The 18,747-nt window shown below is 34.1% G+C and overlaps 1 protein-coding gene across 1 annotated transcript; it reads right to left on the reverse strand.

Moving 5' to 3' along the window:
- Positions 1-16,332: 16,332 nt before the first annotated feature.
- LOC107805484 (myb-related protein 330) lies at positions 16,333-18,432 on the reverse strand. The gene is made up of 3 exons (XM_016629543.2): positions 18,165-18,432; positions 17,709-17,838; positions 16,333-17,135 (listed from the first exon to the last, which is right to left on the reverse strand). The coding sequence occupies exons 1-3, from the start codon at positions 18,295-18,297 to the stop codon at positions 16,547-16,549; spliced, it is 852 nt and encodes a 283-aa protein (XP_016485029.2). The 5' UTR covers positions 18,298-18,432; the 3' UTR covers positions 16,333-16,546.
- Positions 18,433-18,747: the final 315 nt, after the last annotated feature.

Raw genomic sequence — 18,747 nt, forward strand, 5'->3', positions numbered from 1 at the left:
GCTGAGGTATTTTTCTAATTCTGTTCGAGGACGAACGTTTGTTTTAGAGGTGGAGAATGTGATGACCTAAAATATCATATTTAATTTAAACATTCATTCCTGTGTTCTAAGACCTCAAATAGCACTATTTATCATTTATCTACTTGCGTGCACAGTCCGAATAATTTTTCGGAAAGTTGTTATATGAAAAATATTGATTTAAGTGTGAAATAGAGCTTTAAAACATAACTGAGTTGACTTCGGTCAACATTTTAAGAAAACGAACACAGAACAGTATTTTGACAGTTCCAATAGGTCTGTATCGTGATGTAGAACTTGGGCGTATGTCCGGAATCGAATTCGGAAGTCCCTAGCTCAAATTATCGCTAATTAACGGAAACTGAAAATCTAAAGGCTAAAGGTTTTCAAAGATTGACCACGGATTTGACTTTTTGATATCGGGGTCGGAATTCTATTCTGGAAATTTAAATAGGTCCGTTATGTCATTTATGACTTGTGTGCAAAATGTGAAGTCAACCACACTTGATTTGATAGGTTTCAGCTTTGAATGTAGGAGTTGAAAATTCTTAAGTTTCTTAAGCTAAATTGGGGTATGATCCGTGGTTTTAGCATTGCTTGATATGATTTGAGGCCTCGACTAAGTTCGTATGATGTTTTAGGACTTGTTGGTGTATTTGGTTGAGGTCCCAGGGGCCTTGGGTGGATTCCGGATGGTTAACGGATCAAAATTTGGACTTAAGAAAAAATCTAAAATTTTGGGCCTTCTAGTATAATCGCACCTGCAGATTTTAGACCGCACGTGCGAGCCCGCATAAGCGAGACATACTTCGCAGAAGCGGACAGTCCGTAGAAGCGGACGGGGTGTCACATAAGCGAAAAAAGGGGGAAGGAGCAGCCTTGCGCAAAAGCAGACTCTTGCCCGCAGAAGTGATCGAACCAGTATAAGCGACCCCAATTTCCGCAAAAGCGGAACCGCAGATGCGGTCAAGTGTCCGCATATGTGAAAAAGCCTGAACATAACCCATAAAATCCGAAGTTAACTATTTTTACTTATTTTTGAGTTGTGAGTCTCGGATTTAGGGGATTTCGAAGGGATTTTTCACGACTTTGAATTGGGTAAGTGTTCTATAACCAAAAGTGATTATATTTCATAAATCCATGTCTATATTCATCATTTATTTCGGATTTAGATGGAAGAAATTGGAATTTTTGTAAAACTTTTCAAAAACTGAAATTTAAGATTCGAAGGTCCATTTGACATCGGAATTTGATAGTTTTTGTATGGCCGGACTCGTCTCGGAACAGGGGTTCCGATTTCGTAATTTTTTTTTTGAGATTCGAGACGTGGGTCCCACCGTTAATTTTTGAGATGAATTTCGGATTTTAATCCGAAAAATTAGTAAATTCATATGGAATTAATTCCTACGATTTGTATTGAGTATATTGAATTATTTATGACTAGACTTGAGGATTTCAGATAAGAATTCACGAGGCAAAGGTTTGTTAGAATCTTGAATTTAGTTGCAAAGCGAGGTAAGTGTCGTGGTTAACCTTGACTTGAGGGAGTAGTATTTATTTGTCTATTTGTTACGTAATTTAGTGTGTGGGTACAATGTATATGTGAGGTGACAGGTACTTATGCGGTGTGGTTGAGTCAAAGCATGCTGGAGGAATTTATTTCATTTTGAATAATTACTTATTTAATTAGGATATTCATGTTTAAGTTTATTATTGATTATTTGATCATTATTCATTAAATTATTATTAATTTATTTATTGTTGAATATGGTGAGAAAGAGTGTGAAAGCGCGAAGGGTGATGCCGTTCCATTTTTATTATTTATACTATCATTGTCATGGTGAGAAAGAGTGTAAAAGCACGAAGGGTCCTGCCTTGTCAATTTTGAGAGTAAAAGCTCGAAGGGTGATGCCGTGCCATTTTCAGAGAGTGTAAAAGCACGAAGGGTGATGTCGTGCCAAGAGAGAATTAAAGCACGAAAGTTGACGCCGTGCCAATTATTATTATTATTATTATTATTATTATTATTATTATTATTATTATTATTATTATTATTATTATTATTATTATTATTATTATCTATTTATCAGTTTATGGGAGAAATGAGAGTAAAAGCACGAAGGGTGGTGCCGTTCCATTTTCATGTTGTCCGTTGCTCATTTTACTGTTGAGTAATTAATTGTCTTCTAAGTGATAATTTTTCTGCTGAAATTATTATATCATCCCCCTTCGCATGTCCCCCCTCCCCTCCCCCAAGTGTAAAAGCACGAAAGTTGACGCCGTTGCTTCGTATTTGTATATGCTTGTACATGTTGATTACGTACGTGTCTTGTCATAGCCTCGTCACTACTTCGTCGAGGTTAGGCTCGATACTTACGGAGTACATGGGGTCGGTTGTACGCATACTATACTCTGCACTTCTCTTGCAGATTTTGGAGTTGGTCCCAGCGGAGTACCATAGACTTGCTCGGATTCAGCTACCTAGAAGAGACTTAAGGTATAACTGCACAACGTCCGCAGTTCTGAAGTCCCCTTCTATCTTATCTTAGCTGTGTACTATCTTTCAAACAACTTTAATTTTATTCAGACCTTTATTTGTATTATTCTAGTAGCTCATGCACTTGTGACACCAGATTCGGGGATGTATTTTGATGATTCGGCAATTATGGTCTTCTGCACTTTATTTTAGTAAGTGACTTCCGTTTAATTTAATTTGTTTAAAAATAGTTAAGATTATTCTAACGTTGGCTTGCCTAGCAAGTGAAATGTTAGGCATCATCACGGTCCCGAGGGTGGGAATTTCGGATCGTGACAATTTGGTCCTTTTCCCTTTAGTCTTTGAATAGTTAGATTTTGTACATTAAAAGGCACATATATATTGTGAATGGTAAGGTCGAGTATTTATTTGTTTCTTATTTATCTGAAGGTCTCAATAGAACAAATCATCATTCTACAAGTTAGTATAATAACACGACTTATACGGTCAAATCATAGAAAGAGTATTATACGTACGGTCAAATCATAGAAAGAGCATTATATTTTAAAATTTTAGGAACCGTATCACCGAGGGCTTTACAACTTTCTTGGTATAAATTAAAATGATCATTCAAAGGATTTACAAAATTTGAACGTAAAGGTTTCCTCGGGTCAGATGGAGATTGAAATTGAAAAGAGCAGAGACGGACATTTACCGAATTATTTGGATATAGACAAGCAACTCTTAAACTTTTGAATAAGAAAAGATGAAATTAGACAATTAATTTTGCTAGTAATTAGTGTTTATGATGAACTTTTAGTTAATTAGCTGATTACTTGTAGAAAGAGGAAAGCATAAGGGAAAATATTTCCCTATATTATGACTACTTTAATTGAACAGCTCTAGTGAGAGTGCAATATAGCCAATATTGTGGATGTTGAAAGTCGCAGACTTGAATAAAGTGGTGTTCTTAAACTTTTAGTTGGGCAAAAAGAAAGAAGAGAAAAGTAATAATATTAATAGCGGAAAAATGCGAATGTATCAGAAAAAAAAGACACAACAGATCTAATTAAGATACTCACACTAGGAGATGAGCTATACTAAAAGGTTAATTAGCTCGTGAAAGTCTTTTGTAAGAGAAAGAAAACATGACATTAGCAAAACCTAAAAAGTTAACATAACCAAAGTCTTTAAAGAGCATATAAATGCCGGAATCAAATTAGAACTTAATTAGCAAAAAGGGATTAGTTAGAAGCAAACGGATCATCAAGGAGTATGGTGTAATGACGAGTAGAGGCGAATCTAGGATTTTAATTATATGAGTTCTACATTTATAGTTTTTAATATTTAACCTATTATATTTTAAAGTTATATGTTCTTATCTACTATTTATTTTAAATTTAGTGATTTTTACATATAAATTTATGCTCCGCGTCGAAAGTATTGAATTTAGTTGAACCCGATTTGTATGCTGCATCCGCCCCTGATGACTGGGATCCTCCATCAACTTAACATGAGATTTTGGGTACGAGTTATCCAACCCTAATGTGAATTAATCGTCCGTGAACTATATATGCATATATATATATATATATACTGAACAATAAAATAAAAAAAAGGTTGGAAGCAAATTAAAGGAAAAGAAAACCTGAGAGTCAGAAGCAAAAAGACAAACCAGAGCGTCATCACATGGAAGAGAATGAGAGGGGTTAGGTAGGCAGGGAAAGAAACTATCTAGAGTATTTCGAGTTAGAGTTTTGAGATTGAATTTTTTTTCCCAGTATTTAATATGTATGGTTCTTTGGTGGGTTTATCATGTACACATTCGAATTAATTGGAATAATAGACTTTAGTACAAAATAATTTTATTTAAAAGAACGTAACTGCATGTGGCTGTGGAAAGAGAGTGAGAGAGAGCATGTGATTGCATTTACGCTGAGAATATGGATGTTTGAGTGTTGATTACAACAATACGATAAAAACAAATAAAGCATTAAAAGAGTAAACAACATGGCCAAAGCCATCTACCACTAACGTGCTTCCTTTTGATGCTGATTGGTTCTTCATCTTCTTTCCTTCGGCCTAAATGCATGTACATGCACATTTTCCTTCTTATTCTTCTAAGCTAACTTACGTATAGTTTTTTTTATTTTCCTTGTTCTTTTTATCCTCCGAGTATCTCTCTCATTTCTTTATCTGAACTAATTAGTGTAATTTTTAGATTTTATATTTTGACGGCACGATTTGATCGAAATCGTTGCAATAGACTATTGGCACGGGATGTTCGCAATGACCCCAAATCGTTGCAACAGGTATTTCAACGGGTTTTCTATCTAGTAACCGTTGCCATAGGCCTAATTTCTAGTAATATATATAATAGTTTAGCCCAGTGTTTTTTGGGTAAGGCGTCAGATGTTCAAGTAAAGAGTAGAATTGATAATTAAAAGTGTTGACAATTTGAGTACATATGTATAGCGAGGGTAGACCATTTTGAAATCCAGAGCTAATTAAGTATTCAAATAAATAAGGATTTTAGTTTAACAAGGATGATTTGAGAGTCACCCAAACTCAATATCATATTTTTTTAATGCGAAATATAGTCTTTTATGTAAAAATCAATAAAATTTCAACAAGTTTTAAATTTGAGCCCACAATTTTAAATTATATTTAGTACTAGGAACCTCGCTCTCAAAGGTCAAACCATCAAAATAAAATCAGAGATCTGTGTTTGTTTTGTTGTATTTACGCATTCTTTACAACATGATCCGTGTCATTTAAATCTTTATAATCGATTAATCACCATTTTCTTGATTATTATTTAATATTTATTATATTACATAAGTAAAATTATTTATAAATAATATGATTTTGTAAGTATCTCTTACTCGCATATAGAACTTCAACTTATAAAAATGTGGATTTTTTTGCAAAGACCCACCCACCACAAACTATATATCTGGTCCACCCTTACTCATAAAGTTTTCTCCCTATTATTTTTTTAGTCAAGCCAATACTATCCGAGCCAAACCAAATCAAGTTAAGTTAGATTAGGTAATTAATTTTAACTGAATAAGTATATATCGTAAATAGTTTTGAAATCAATAAAGAAGGATAGTTATTTTAAGTTAAAAGGGTATTTTGCATAAATTTGATCTAAAAGAAAATATGGACCAACCTTGAGGCAAAGCTTATCATTTCCAGCTGGACTTTCTTAAAAAAGAAGTTTCTTTTTCGGCTGACCTATTAAAATAGTAACTTAGGAATAAAGAATCCCATACTACACTGTATTAGCACATGACCATCCCCCAACCCATGCCTCTCCACCTACCTTTAACTAACACTGTTTTTTTCTCAATTTTCTTTTCCTTTTTTCCTACTATTTTAAATAGAGATTAGGTTACCTACCTTCCAAACACGTCACATGTTTTTCCCTTTTCTTTATCCTTTTGCCCTTTTCTTATACTTCTTTTGTCTCTAGAAGCACATTGTGTTCAAAGCTAATAAACACAACCAATAAAAAGATGGGGTTATATTCCAGTTTACTTTATTTGGGTTAAAAAATTAGAAGGAAGATTCCCTTATTTCCCACTCAATCCAAGCAAAACTCAAATCTCACATAACTGACATATAGTATTATTCTCTTATAGTGAGTTGGTTGTGTTATTAGGTGGAGGAAAATCCGCCATTCTTTCTGGAACCTTAATATAAAGGACTGGATTCCCAACAAACACATTTATTATATTCTTGCATTTAAACAAATATTTGACAGATTAACCATTGGCCAAACACCACTTGATCCAATTCCAATGCTACTCTTTTTTCTTTCCTTTCTTTTTCTATTTGATGGAAATATAAGTAATGATTTAAACAGTAAAATTGAAAGTCCGGGGGAGCCAAACTCAAAACCAATGCCTTGACAACACAGATATTTAATTTTTAATATTTTACTGTTCACAATTATGAATTAAGTGAATCAAAAATATTAGTCCTTTCGTTTTAATTTAGATGATACTATATTTTACTTATCGAGAGTCAAATTGTATGAAGTTTGATCAATATTTTAAAATATTTTTTTTATCATATTAGCATGAGAAATGTTACAACTTATATTATTTCTCGTATAACTTTTAAATATCTAAATTTTAATTTTAAAATATTGGGAGCTAATCCAATTTAACTTCAAATTTTAATTTAACTTCAAATTTTAATAAATTAACTCTTGATAAATAAAATGTGTCATCTAAATTAAAATCTATATTATTGTCTACATCGTTAAATTCTTGTGCGTTTTTGTATTATATGCTATACAATTTATAGTATTTCTTTCTATACTTTTTCATATTGTAATCTATTTTTACAACTTCGTTTTAAGCGTTGTGCGTTGAGACTTGTGTACCTACCCTCCCATAATTAATAAAACATCCCACTAGTGCCTTCCCCTTTTGAAACATTGATTAAACCTTAAACGCATAGATGCCGAGATCAAATTTCATCATTCCACTCAAAAAACAACACAATATTTGGGTTATTCAAATGTTTGCATGATTCTTCTAATTAATAGGATGAATACCAGACTTGCCATCCTCGAAGAAAAGAAGAATGTCAAAAATTGAGACAGAAATGTCGATCGTGATTTTGGACTTTAATTTCTTGTTTTGGATTCAAAATTTTTGTCATTATTCTGTCTAATTTACTGTATTCAAAATTTATTATTTATAGTTATATTAAGTGAAATATTTTAACTATATATAAAATTTAAGTCAAAATTATTGAGTTTGGATAAACACATAAACTCCCAACTAGATCCGCCCCTTAGTCGACCCTTCATACCTTCTTCAATACGACGTGATAATTTTCTCGTCTCTTCCTCTTATCTTGTACACAATTACCCCATCGGTATATTATAAGTGGTCTTTTAGCTTTTGACACCGTCCTTAAGAAAAAATGAACTCGTAGAACTAAAAAGATGTATTCACTAAATTATCCTTAATTAATTGTTACATTGATACATCAAGATACGTAAATAAGGACAAATTTTGAAAAAATAAAATTAATTTATTTTTGATTATGTAAAAAGACACTTATTTTAATCCAAAATAAAAAGGCCAGAATGTGATTTATTATGGACCGAAGGGAGTAAGAATTAAGCAAGAATATATTAATTCAGCTAACATTTTGGCTCATAAATTTGTAACCACCCATTTACAAACGTTTATTATGTTCACATTTTTGAAGGCTCTACTCTCTCTTTCTCTCTCCCATATATATATGTGTGTGTGTTTACCCGAAAAATTGGATATAGTTAAATTTGTGTATGGTATTAAGGATACATGATATAACTTGGTACAAATCGTAGAGTGAAATAGAAATATATATGTTCTTGACAAACATAATGAAATATAAGGCACAAAAAAGAAAAAAAGGAAATGTTGATGAACCAGGCAAAGTAAATGAGTCAAAAAACGTTAATCTCTCTCAAGTTGTCTTTGTTACAATACCCCACATGCTTACTGTTAGGATTTTAAGCTTGTGTAGCTTAAAGAGGGTGAATGAGAAATGGAGGAAAAATGAAATATTTGAGTTTCCCTCCTTGGCAAAGGGACATTGTCTCATATTGGAGGAAGAAAAGGCTTTTGACGAATATATATATAATTGCTCTTCTTCTAGCTCTTAAAGAGTTAAGAAGAAGGCAAGCCTCGCGCCGTCATCGTTGTCGCTCGCTCGACTCGGCTTTGTCTTCGGTTTCGGCTTCGGAGATTTGGTCAAAGATCGATTGATTGATTAATCTTTTTGGACAAAATTCCTTACAATTATTTGATTAATTAATTAAATAATTAACGAAAAATTCAATCCGAAATAACCCATGACCCGCGACCCGGCCCGTTTTCTTTCCCGAATTATTTTAAATTTTTCCGCAATATTTTAAACAACCTGTTCCAACAACCATGGTTGTTTCTGAAAGGTTCCAAACCTTTACAGAAACAATGCCAGCAACTCTATAACTATACTTTGAATCCCAGAATCTTTCCTTACAAAATTTTCTGATCTTCTTCTTCTTCTTCTGCACAAAAATTCCAGTGTGTTTTACAGCCTTCGAGTGGCTCGCTGTTCACCAGCATTTTGGTACCAACACTCCGGTGAGTTAAATCGTTATATCCTGGGAGGATATATTCCAGCACCTCGGGTACTTGAGGGGAATAATTTCCTTAAGGACACACTATGTATTCAGTGGGCTCGATTTATTCCTACACTATTTTTTCCAGAATTTATTTCTTTAAACAAGTGTTACTAACTTTCTATTTTGTTTATATATTTCAGAAAGTTTAATAATTTAATTATTTATTACAGGAATAGAGATTTATAACAATCTTAAGAAAATTATTTTATTATATTCTGTATTTTATTTGTGGAGATTAAAACCTGTGTGATTTTCTACTCCTTCTAAATTTTACTATTCTGATTTGAAGATATAAAAAACTTCATCAGAGTATTGAAATTCATAAAACGATTTGAAGAACATAAAAACTTCATCGTTTTTCTGTGAAACAGTATATAAAAACTTCGGTTTTATTTATTATACATACTATTTTTTGTTAATAACAGTATTGTTCACTGTTCTGATTTTGCCATTAATTGAACTCTTCTGTTGTTTACAGTGAGAAATGACAATTGATAACGGAAATTCTTCTGCGACTGTTGCGGCAACGACGATAGCCTCGTCAAGCCGGACTGTTGTTCCACCGGCAGAGAAACCAGGGAAATTTTTCGGAGCCAATTTCAAAGGATGGCAGCAAAGGGTGTTCTTCTGGCTTACCACACTTGGTATGCAGAAATTCACTAGTGAAGAACCTCCAGTGCCTGCTGCGGACATGCCGGATAACGAAAAATTCATGATTGTTGAGGCGTAGAAGCAGAAAGATTTTCTTTGCAAAGGCTATATCTTAAGCACTTTAGAGGATGACTTGTACAATGTGTACAATGCGATGAATACTTCGAAAGAATTATGGGATGCACTTGAGAAGAAGTACAAGACTGAAGATGCATGCTTGAAGAAGTTCGTGGTTGCCAAGTTTCTAGATTATAAAATGATAGATATCAAAACTGTTGGAACCCAAGTACAGGAGCTTCAACTTATTTTTCATGACCTTATTACTGAAGGTATGGTCATGAATGAAGCATTTCAAGTGGCTGCAATGATTGAAAAATTGCCTCATTCGTGGAGAGATTTCAAGAACTATCTTAAACACAAGCGCAAAGAAATGAAGTTGGAAGATCTTGTGATTCGTCTCAAGATTGAGGAAGACAACAAAACAGCCGAGAAGAAGTCTCATGGAAATTCAACGATCATGGGAGCTAATATCGTTGAGGAGACTGCTCCAAAAAGTAAGAAGAGAAAGAGGTCTTCTGGACATACTAAGGAGCAGAACAAAAAGAAATTCAAGGGCAGCTGCTACAATTGTGGAAAAACCGGTCACAAAGCCCCTGATTGTCATCTCCCGAAAAAGTATAAGAAGAAGGGACAAGCCAACATAGTGGAGAAGAATGATGACATTGATGATCTGTGTGCAATGCTTTCGGAATGCAACCTAGTTGGAAATCCGAAGGAGTGGTAGATTGACTCTGGAGCCACTCGACATGTTTGTGCTGTCAAGGAAGCATTTGCAACTTACTCTACTGCTGGTCCTGAAGAAGAGCTTTCCATGGAAAATACTGCAACAACCAAGATTGAAGGTTATGGGAAGATATTCCTGAAGATGACTTCCGGCAAGGTGTTAACGCTCAACAACGTTCTTCATGTTCCTACTATTAGGAAGAATTTAGTTTTTACTTCTTTGCTTGTTAAGAATGGATTCAAATGTGTATTTGTTTCTGATAAAGTTGTTGTAAGCAAGAATGAAATGTATGTTAGAAAGGGATACCTCACAGAGGGCCTTTTCAAACTAAATGTAATGGTTGTTGACAGTATGAATAAAATTTTAGCTTCTTCTTATTTATTGGAGTCAAATGATTTATGGCATATTCGTTTAGGACATGTCAATTACAAAACCTTGTGGAAGTTAATTAATTTAGAAGTATTGCCTAAATTCGAGTGTAATAAATCAAAATGTCAAATATGTATTGAGTCTAAGTTTGTAAAATATCCTTATAAGTCTATTTAAAGAATTCAAATCCTTTAGACTTAATTCATACTGACATTTGTGATATGAAGTCGACACCATCTCGAGGTGGAAAAAAGTATTTTATTACTTTTATTGACGATTGCACTCGATAATGTTATGTTTATTTGCTTAATAGTAAGGATAAAGCAATTGAAGCATTTAAGCAATACAAGAATGAAGTGGAGAATCAATTGAATAAAAAGATCAAAACGATTAGAAGTGATAGGGGTGGAGAATATGAATTTCCATTTGCAGAAATATGTTCGGAATATGGAATTATCCATCAAACTACTACACCTTACACACCTCAATCCAATGGAATTGCGGAAAGAAAAAATCGAACATTAACGAAAATGATGAATTCTTTATTAATAAGTTTCGGATTACCGCAGAGTTTGTGGGGCGAAGCTATCCTTACAGCTAACTGAATACTCAACAGAGTACCCCACAACAAAACACAATCTACTCCATATAAAAAATGGAAAGGAAGAAAACCTAACTTGAAATATTTTAAAGTGTGGGGGTGTCTAGCAAAGGTACAAGTTCCTTTGCCTAAAAGGGTTAAAATCAGACCCAATGATTGCATTTTCATTGGATATGCTACAAACAGTAAAGCATGTCGGTTTTTGGTTCATAAATCTGATAATCATGAAATTCATTTTAATACGATAATGGAGTTAGATAATGTTGAATTCTTTGAAAGCATCTATCCATATAAAATTGAATGTGAGTCGTTAAGTGAAAGACCTAAACGACCTCGGGAAGAAGCAAAGGAAAATACTCCAAGTATAGAAGATCCAAGGCGTAGCAAACGTCAAAGAACATCTACTTCCTTTGGACCAGATTTTGTGACATTCTTGCTTGAAAATGAGCCTCAAACTTTTAAATCAGCTATGTCATCTTCTGATTCAGCGTTTTAGAAAGAGGCAGTCAATAGTGAGATTCAATCAATTTTGGATAACCATACATGAGAATTGGTAGATCTTCCTCCGGGAAATAAGCCCTTAGGTTCGAAATGGATCTTTAAACGAAAAGTGAAAACTGATGGCACTATTGACAAATATAAGGCAAGACTTGTTGTCAAAGGTTATAGACAAAAGGAAGGCCTTGATTACTTTGACACTTACTCGCCAGTAACGAGGATAACATCTATTAGGGTATTAGTGGCACTAGCGGCCGTGTATGGTCTTGAAATCCATCAAATGGATGTTAAAACAACTTTCTTAAATGGAGAATTAGAGGAAGAGATTTACACGGAACAACCTGAGGGTTTTGTGGTAACTGATAAAGAAAAGAAAGTGTGCAAACTTGTTAAGTCGCTTTATGGACTTAAACAAGCACCCAAATAATGGCATGCCAAATTTGACCAAACAATGTTGGCAAGTGGGTTTAAAATTAACGAGTGCGACAAATGTGTTTACATTAAAAACACTCCAGGTCATGAAGTCATTGTTTGTTTATATGTTGATGACATGTTGATAATGAGCAAAAACATGGCAGATATAAATGCTACTAAGCGCATGTTGACTAGAAAATTCGATATGAAAGACTTAGGAGTTGCTGATGTGATCTTAGGAATCAGAATTCACAAGACTCCACAAGGTCTAGCATTATCATAGTCTCACTACATTGAAAAGGTACTTGATAAGTTCAAGTATTTGGATTTCAAAATTTCCAAGACTCCAAATGACGTGAGTTATGCACTTCAAAAGAATGAAGGTGAAAGTGACTCATAACTGGATTATGCAAGAGTATTGGGAAGTTTGATGTATATCATGAATTGTACATGATCAGATATAGCATGTACTATTAGTAAACTGAGTCGGTTTACAAGTAATCCCAATCACATACATTGGATGGCAATGAAATGAGTTTTGGGGTAAATACCCAAAATTACACTTTGCATTAAAACAAATATCCCTCCGTGATCGAGAGATATAGTGATGCAAATTGGATCACTGGATCATCTGAAGTAAATCCACGAGAAATATGTTTTCACAATTGGGGGTGGAGTAGTGTCTTGAAAATCATCCAAACAAACGTGCATCGCCCGTTCTACAATGGAATCTGAATTCATAGCTTTAGATAAGGCCGGTGAAGAAGCTGAATGGCTCCGAAACTTCTTGGAAGATAATTCATTTTGGCCCAAACCTTTGGCACCTATTTGTATACATTGTGATAGTCAAGCGCCAATAGGCAGGGCAGGGAGTATTATGTATAACGGAAAATCACGTTATATACAACGGAGACACAATACTGTTAGACAACTACTCTCTAGTGGTGTTATCACAATTGATTACGTAAAGTCAAGAGATAACGTGTCGGATCCACTTACAAAAGGCCTATCTAGAGAGGCAGTTGAAAGATCATCAAATGGAATGGGGTTAAGGTCTAGGACAAGTTATCATGGCAGTAACTCTACCTAGCAGACTGAAGATCCCACGAGCTAGGTTCAAAGAGATCAAACAAAGTTATGAATGACGGTTCAACATTGTCAAATAACTCAACCCATTCTCGTGATGAAGACAATGTTCAGAAATCGAGATAAAGCATTAAGGCTTTTTGATGAGTCAACAAAGCTTAAAGGTTTTTTAATGATTTGCTAAGTCTGGCAGGATATGACCAGGTAGTGTGTCTATAGTATTACACGTTTAGAAATCACCTATGTGAGTGTGAAGTGTAAGCCGCTTCAAGGGGAATGAAAGTAAAGGCCCATTCTCTAAGCACTCATGAAACCAGGCGGTGTTCATGGCTGAAACGAACACAACCGTGAGAACCATAGATGGTTAAGGATTGATTGTGTGACTTATGTTGTGTAGGTATACAACAAAGCTCGACGGTTCAAAGATATCAAATCTACCGATTGACCGAGTATATCCGATATAAGTTCATAACGGAAAGTTCAAAGGGAAACCTACTTATCCAAATGCAATTAATTCTTGCATGTAAAACACACACGCGTCCGTGCATTCCTTTATTTTATTGCCATTCCCCATTCATGTGGGGGATTGTTGGAATTTTAAGCTTGTGTAGCTTAAAGAGGGTGAATGAGAAATGGAGGAAAAATAAAATATTTGAGTTTCTCTCCTTGGCAAAGGGACATTGTCCCATATTGGAGGAAGAAAAGGCTTTTGATGGGTATATACTCCCTCCATTTCAATTTATGTGAACCTATTTCCTTTTTAGTCCATGTCAAAAAGAATGACCTCTTTCCCTATCTAGAAACAATTTACCTTTATGCAATGATTTATAGCCACACAAAATATATGTGCCTCGTCTTACACCACAAATTTAAAAGTCTTCTCTCTTTTCTTAAACTTCGTGCCCAGTCAAATAGGCTCACATAAATTGAAACGGAGGGAGTATATAATTGCTCTTTTTCTAGCTCTTAAAGAGTTAAGACGAAGGCAAGTCTCGCGCCGCCGTCGTCGTCGCTCGCTCGGCTCGGCTTCGATTTCGGCTTCGGATTCGGATTTGAATTTGGATTTGGATTTGGTCAAAGATCGATTGATTGATTAATCTTTTTGGACAAAATTCCTTTCAATTATTTGATTAATTAATTAAATAATTAACGAAAAATTCAATCCGAAATAACCCATGACCCGCGACCCGGGCCGGTCCGGTCAGGCCCGTTTTCTTTTTCGAATTATTTTAAAATTTTCCGCAATATTTCAAACAACCTGTTCCAACAGCCATGGCTGTTTCTGAAAGGTTCCAAACCTTTTCAGAAACAATGCCAGCAACTCTATAAATATACTTTAAATCCTAGAATCTTTTCTTACGAAATTTTCTTATCTTCTTCTTCTTCTTCTGCACAAAAATTCAGTATGTTTTACAGCCTTTGAGTGGCTCGCTGTTCACCGGTGTTTTGGTACCAACACTCCGGTGAGTTAAATCGTTCTATCCTGGGAGGATATATTCCAGCACCTCGGGTACTTGAGGGGAATAATTTCCTTAAGGACACACTGTGTATTCAGTGAGCTTGATTTATTCCTACATTATTTTTTCAGAATTTATTTCTTTAAACAAGTGTTACTAACTTTCTGTTTTGTTTATATATTTCAGAAAGTTTAATGATTTAATTATTTATTACAGCAATACAGATTTATAACAATAGCAATATCCAATCTTGACTATAAAGAGATCCTACTTTATCTATAATAATAAAAAATATATAGTAGAGAACCCATGATGAATTATCTTTTCCTCGATTCCTGTCAAGATTCTCTCCCTAGTGCGGTTGCAACGACTCTTGTCTGTGAGCTCGATACTGGCTTGGAGCCTTGTCGGTATTGGATCAAGCCCTCGGCCTTGGTTCGAGCTCGATTCTGACTTGGAGTTTCGATATTCGAGGTGAATATTGGTCGGTCTATGCATCTTCGATAATCTTCGCTTCGACTCGTAGTTCAATTTGGATATGAGCTCGATATTGATACCGATCTTGTCATTGATCGGTTTTAGAGCTCGAAGCTTAACGTCCTTACTTCGGACCTCGACATGTCGTCATGCAGATACCCTTTGATCGAAGTATTATCATCTCGATCAGTTCATACGATTGACTTAATCGGTTTTGACCGTACATAATATGCACAACAGATAAAAATCATGTCTCTTTTGTTAGTCAAAATTAGAATCTGCAGCAAGATGAATTCCTCCGGATAAGATCTGGTTGGTCGAATCTTGTCAATTCCATACTCAAAAAGCTTTTTTATTTTTATTTAAGAAAAGAACTTTTGGTAAGAAGAAACTAAAAAATTTAGAAAAGGGTTGGATATTTTCTGACCGTTCAAAGAGGAAGAAAAAGGTGTAAAACAAAACCCTTAGAAAATAAAAGTCTTCCCATAACAACGGTTATCAACTTGCACCAGTGTGGTAGGGCTATGAGATTCAATGAAATTTTCAATTTTGATCACGAGACATGTTAATACCATTATTGATTATACCAGTAACAAGAACAATAACAGCAGTAAAATAAAAAAATAATAAAACAGTCCATTCGTTTAAAAGATGATGCTACTATTATTTGCAAAGTCAAACTAATATCATAATATTAAAATATATCATTAAATTCAACAATAGTATATGTGATTTGCAGTTCTTTTTATAGTTTCTAAGAATATAAACATATTCTAATTTTTTGAAGTATTGTCTAAAATTTATATAAAAATTTAAATATTTTTATTTCGTATTTCAAACAGCTTCATCTTTTATGGAGTACGAAAGTAGAAGTAGCCTGTTAAATGACTCTGTGAAAAAGACCCTTGTGACCAAAGAAAAAGAAAATGATGCGCGCTTTCCACACGGAATTTACGTGAAAATGTGCCTCTTGCCAAACCAGAAAGGCAATACACTATGCAGGAACAAAACCTCACATGACCAAAATAATTGTTAGGTGAAATTACTATGCGATAACTGAAAAATGTATCAATTATTATACGATATGGAACATTAAAATTACAAACAAACAAAGCTAATATTTAGAATTTTGTCATAGTAAATTGTTACTATTGATTGCTCATTCCTTTTGTTATATAAAGAGCGCGTCATGTAATTTCCCAGATTAGGTTAGCAAGTTCTTTTTTGTTTTGAAGCAAATTAGCTGAACAAGTTTTAAAATTGTTTAACTCATTGACATTAACTAAATACTTCTTCCAATTCATAAGAGAAATATGCTGAAACTGGAAAATTAAATACTTCTTCCATTTCATAACGTGGTAAGTTGTTGCTACAAATGCACTGCAAAGGTTTCTGCATTGATGATTACAACTAGAAGGCAAAAATTTACGCATCCAGATGTTCAAAAAATGAAAAAAGGAAATATCTAAACCTAAAAAATTAAAATATTCACTTATCCAAAATGGTATTAATAAAATTACTTAATTATCCAAAAAGGTCAGCAATATCTGTAAAATCCAGTTGCGGTTTTACATTTACCACAAGACTGACCACCACCTTGAAATCCTATTTGCCAACACAAACAAACTGCTTTGGCCACCATCTCCGCCGCGGCCGTCACCGGTACTGCAGCCGTCTGCGGTGGTGCTACCGCCGCCAAGAAGTTGTATGATGCCGTTGACTCAGCTGAAGAAATATGATCAGTCTTCGTATGTAATGGCAACCCTATTGAAAGTTCAAGATTTATCATCAGTTGCTGTGAACTTTTCTGTGGAATTTCTAGTGGCTTTGTTTCTTCAGTAGTACCACTGTTGCATTTTGTTTCATCATATGATGAATCTGTGGTATTATTCCTCTGGTTTATAATATTGGGTTTTTGGTCAACGTTGTTTTTGAAGTCCATGCAGATGTTTTTGGTTGTGGTGGTAGCGGCGGAGGCGGTGGTAGTGGTGGCGGCAGCGTTGAGTGGACGGTGAGATTGAGGATCAATGCCACGGCTGATGAGTTTTCTCTTAATGTGTGTATTCCAATAGTTTTTAATTTCATTATCAGTTCTTCCGGGTAATCTTCCAGCTATAACAGACCATCTGCAAAAACACAAAATCAGAAAAATTAGTAAAAATTAACGAGAACAGTAATATCAGAAAAAGTAGTAATAAATCAATGATGTTTTATGATTAGATAATATAAACGAAAAAAAGTTTGTTTAATTTTTTTGAGTGACAACAAATTTAATAATTTTACTTATTTTAAGGGAAACTTTTAACCAATTGTAATTCACGCCTACCTATTTGCCATCGAAAATGTTTGAACCTAGCTAGTTCAAAGTTAAGATTTAATCTTTTAAATTTCATTTGGTTAATAATAATAACAATAAATTAGAAAGAAACAACTTTAGAATCTCAAGAATTTGCTGATTTGGTATTCCGAGAAACAGAGACGTCCTTCCCCTCTTTTGAAAAATTAACTACTCTGGACCATCTAGCCTTCTTTTTGTTAATTTCTTAATGTGGTCCCAAATTGAAATAAAAAATGGACTTTATATACGGATTTCCACACATTTTTCGATCAGCAAAACAAAGCCAAACAGGAAATAATTATAAGTAAGCAAATAAATGAAATAAAAATAGCAAAGAACAAGAGAAGGTATAGTGGTATACTTGTTTCCAAGTAAACTGTGGAGTTTGATGATCAATTCGTCTTCTTCTTCAGTAAAGTTTCCTCTTTTGAGATCAGGCCTTAGGTAATTTATCCATCTCAGTCTGCAGCTCTTTCCACATCTTTGCAATCCTAAAAAGTTCAAAAATACGAAAAATTGAATCTTTACACAATATCAAGAAAGAAAAAAAAGAGAAGCTTATACTTGGAATCTTTTTTCCTCCAGACACCAAACCTTGGAAAAAGAAAATTAATTTTTGAGATAGATCAAAGTACTATGTCATGGCGGATCCAAAATTTAGATGTATAAAAGTATGAAGTCTAAAATACATTATGTAATTGTATCTACATTTATTTTCACATAAAAAAGTTATTTATATATAAAGGGTTCGAGACGAAACGTAATGAATTAAAGTATTCGAAACTCACAATTAATCCAAATCTCAAAAGAGTAGTACCTGCAGCTGTAGGGAGAGAACGCCAGCAACCTTCACCATGAGAACGTATGTAATTGATAAGGCGTTGGTCTTCTTCTTTAGTCCATGCTCCTTTATTTGTATGAGCTTTTTCACAACAAGGTGAACGTCCCATGACTTGATCTAACACTTCTTTTTCACTTTCCTTTCTTTTCAAGTTTTTACTTTTGGGTAGAGCTACAGAAAGATATTGATAGAGAAAACCAATAACTACGCTTGTCTCTTTCACTACTACTATTAATTTCTCTTCTTGATAAGACTGAAACTGTTTGGTACTTAATTTGCAGTTTCTCTAATGGAGAAAGAGGGAATAGAAGAAGCTATATATCTTAGGGGTGTCGTGGGGTAGGCGTAAAGGGTAAATGTAGGGGCTACGAGTTTGATTGGAAGACTTTGGAACTATTGCCTTTACCAAACTCAAGTGTCTTTCTTTTTTTATTTTTTCTTATAGTTGAGAGAGAGAAAGTGGAGAAAATAGCAGGTACAAGTTTCGAATTTTAAACTTGTAAGTATAGGATACCATTAGATATAATATTCTTTTGTGAGAATATTTATGAATTTATAT

Source organism: Nicotiana tabacum, chromosome 22 (genome assembly GCF_000715075.1).
Source record: "Nicotiana tabacum cultivar K326 chromosome 22, ASM71507v2, whole genome shotgun sequence".
Lineage (NCBI taxonomy): Eukaryota > Viridiplantae > Streptophyta > Magnoliopsida > Solanales > Solanaceae > Nicotiana > Nicotiana tabacum.

What these genes read in the sequence shown, in the direction of transcription:
- LOC107805484 (XM_016629543.2), bottom strand. Translation starts at nt 18,297, where the DNA reads ATGGGACGTTCACCTTGTTGTGAAAAAGCTCATACAAATAAAGGAGCA. An exon ending in TTCTCTCCCTACAGCTGCAG is followed by an intron (nt 17,839 to 18,164) that starts GTACTACTCTTT and finishes TGAACTTTTTAG; the next exon opens with GATTGCAAAGATGTGGAAAG. An exon ending in CACAGTTTACTTGGAAACAA is followed by an intron (nt 17,136 to 17,708) that starts GTATACCACTAT and finishes GTGTTTTTGCAG; the next exon opens with ATGGTCTGTTATAGCTGGAA.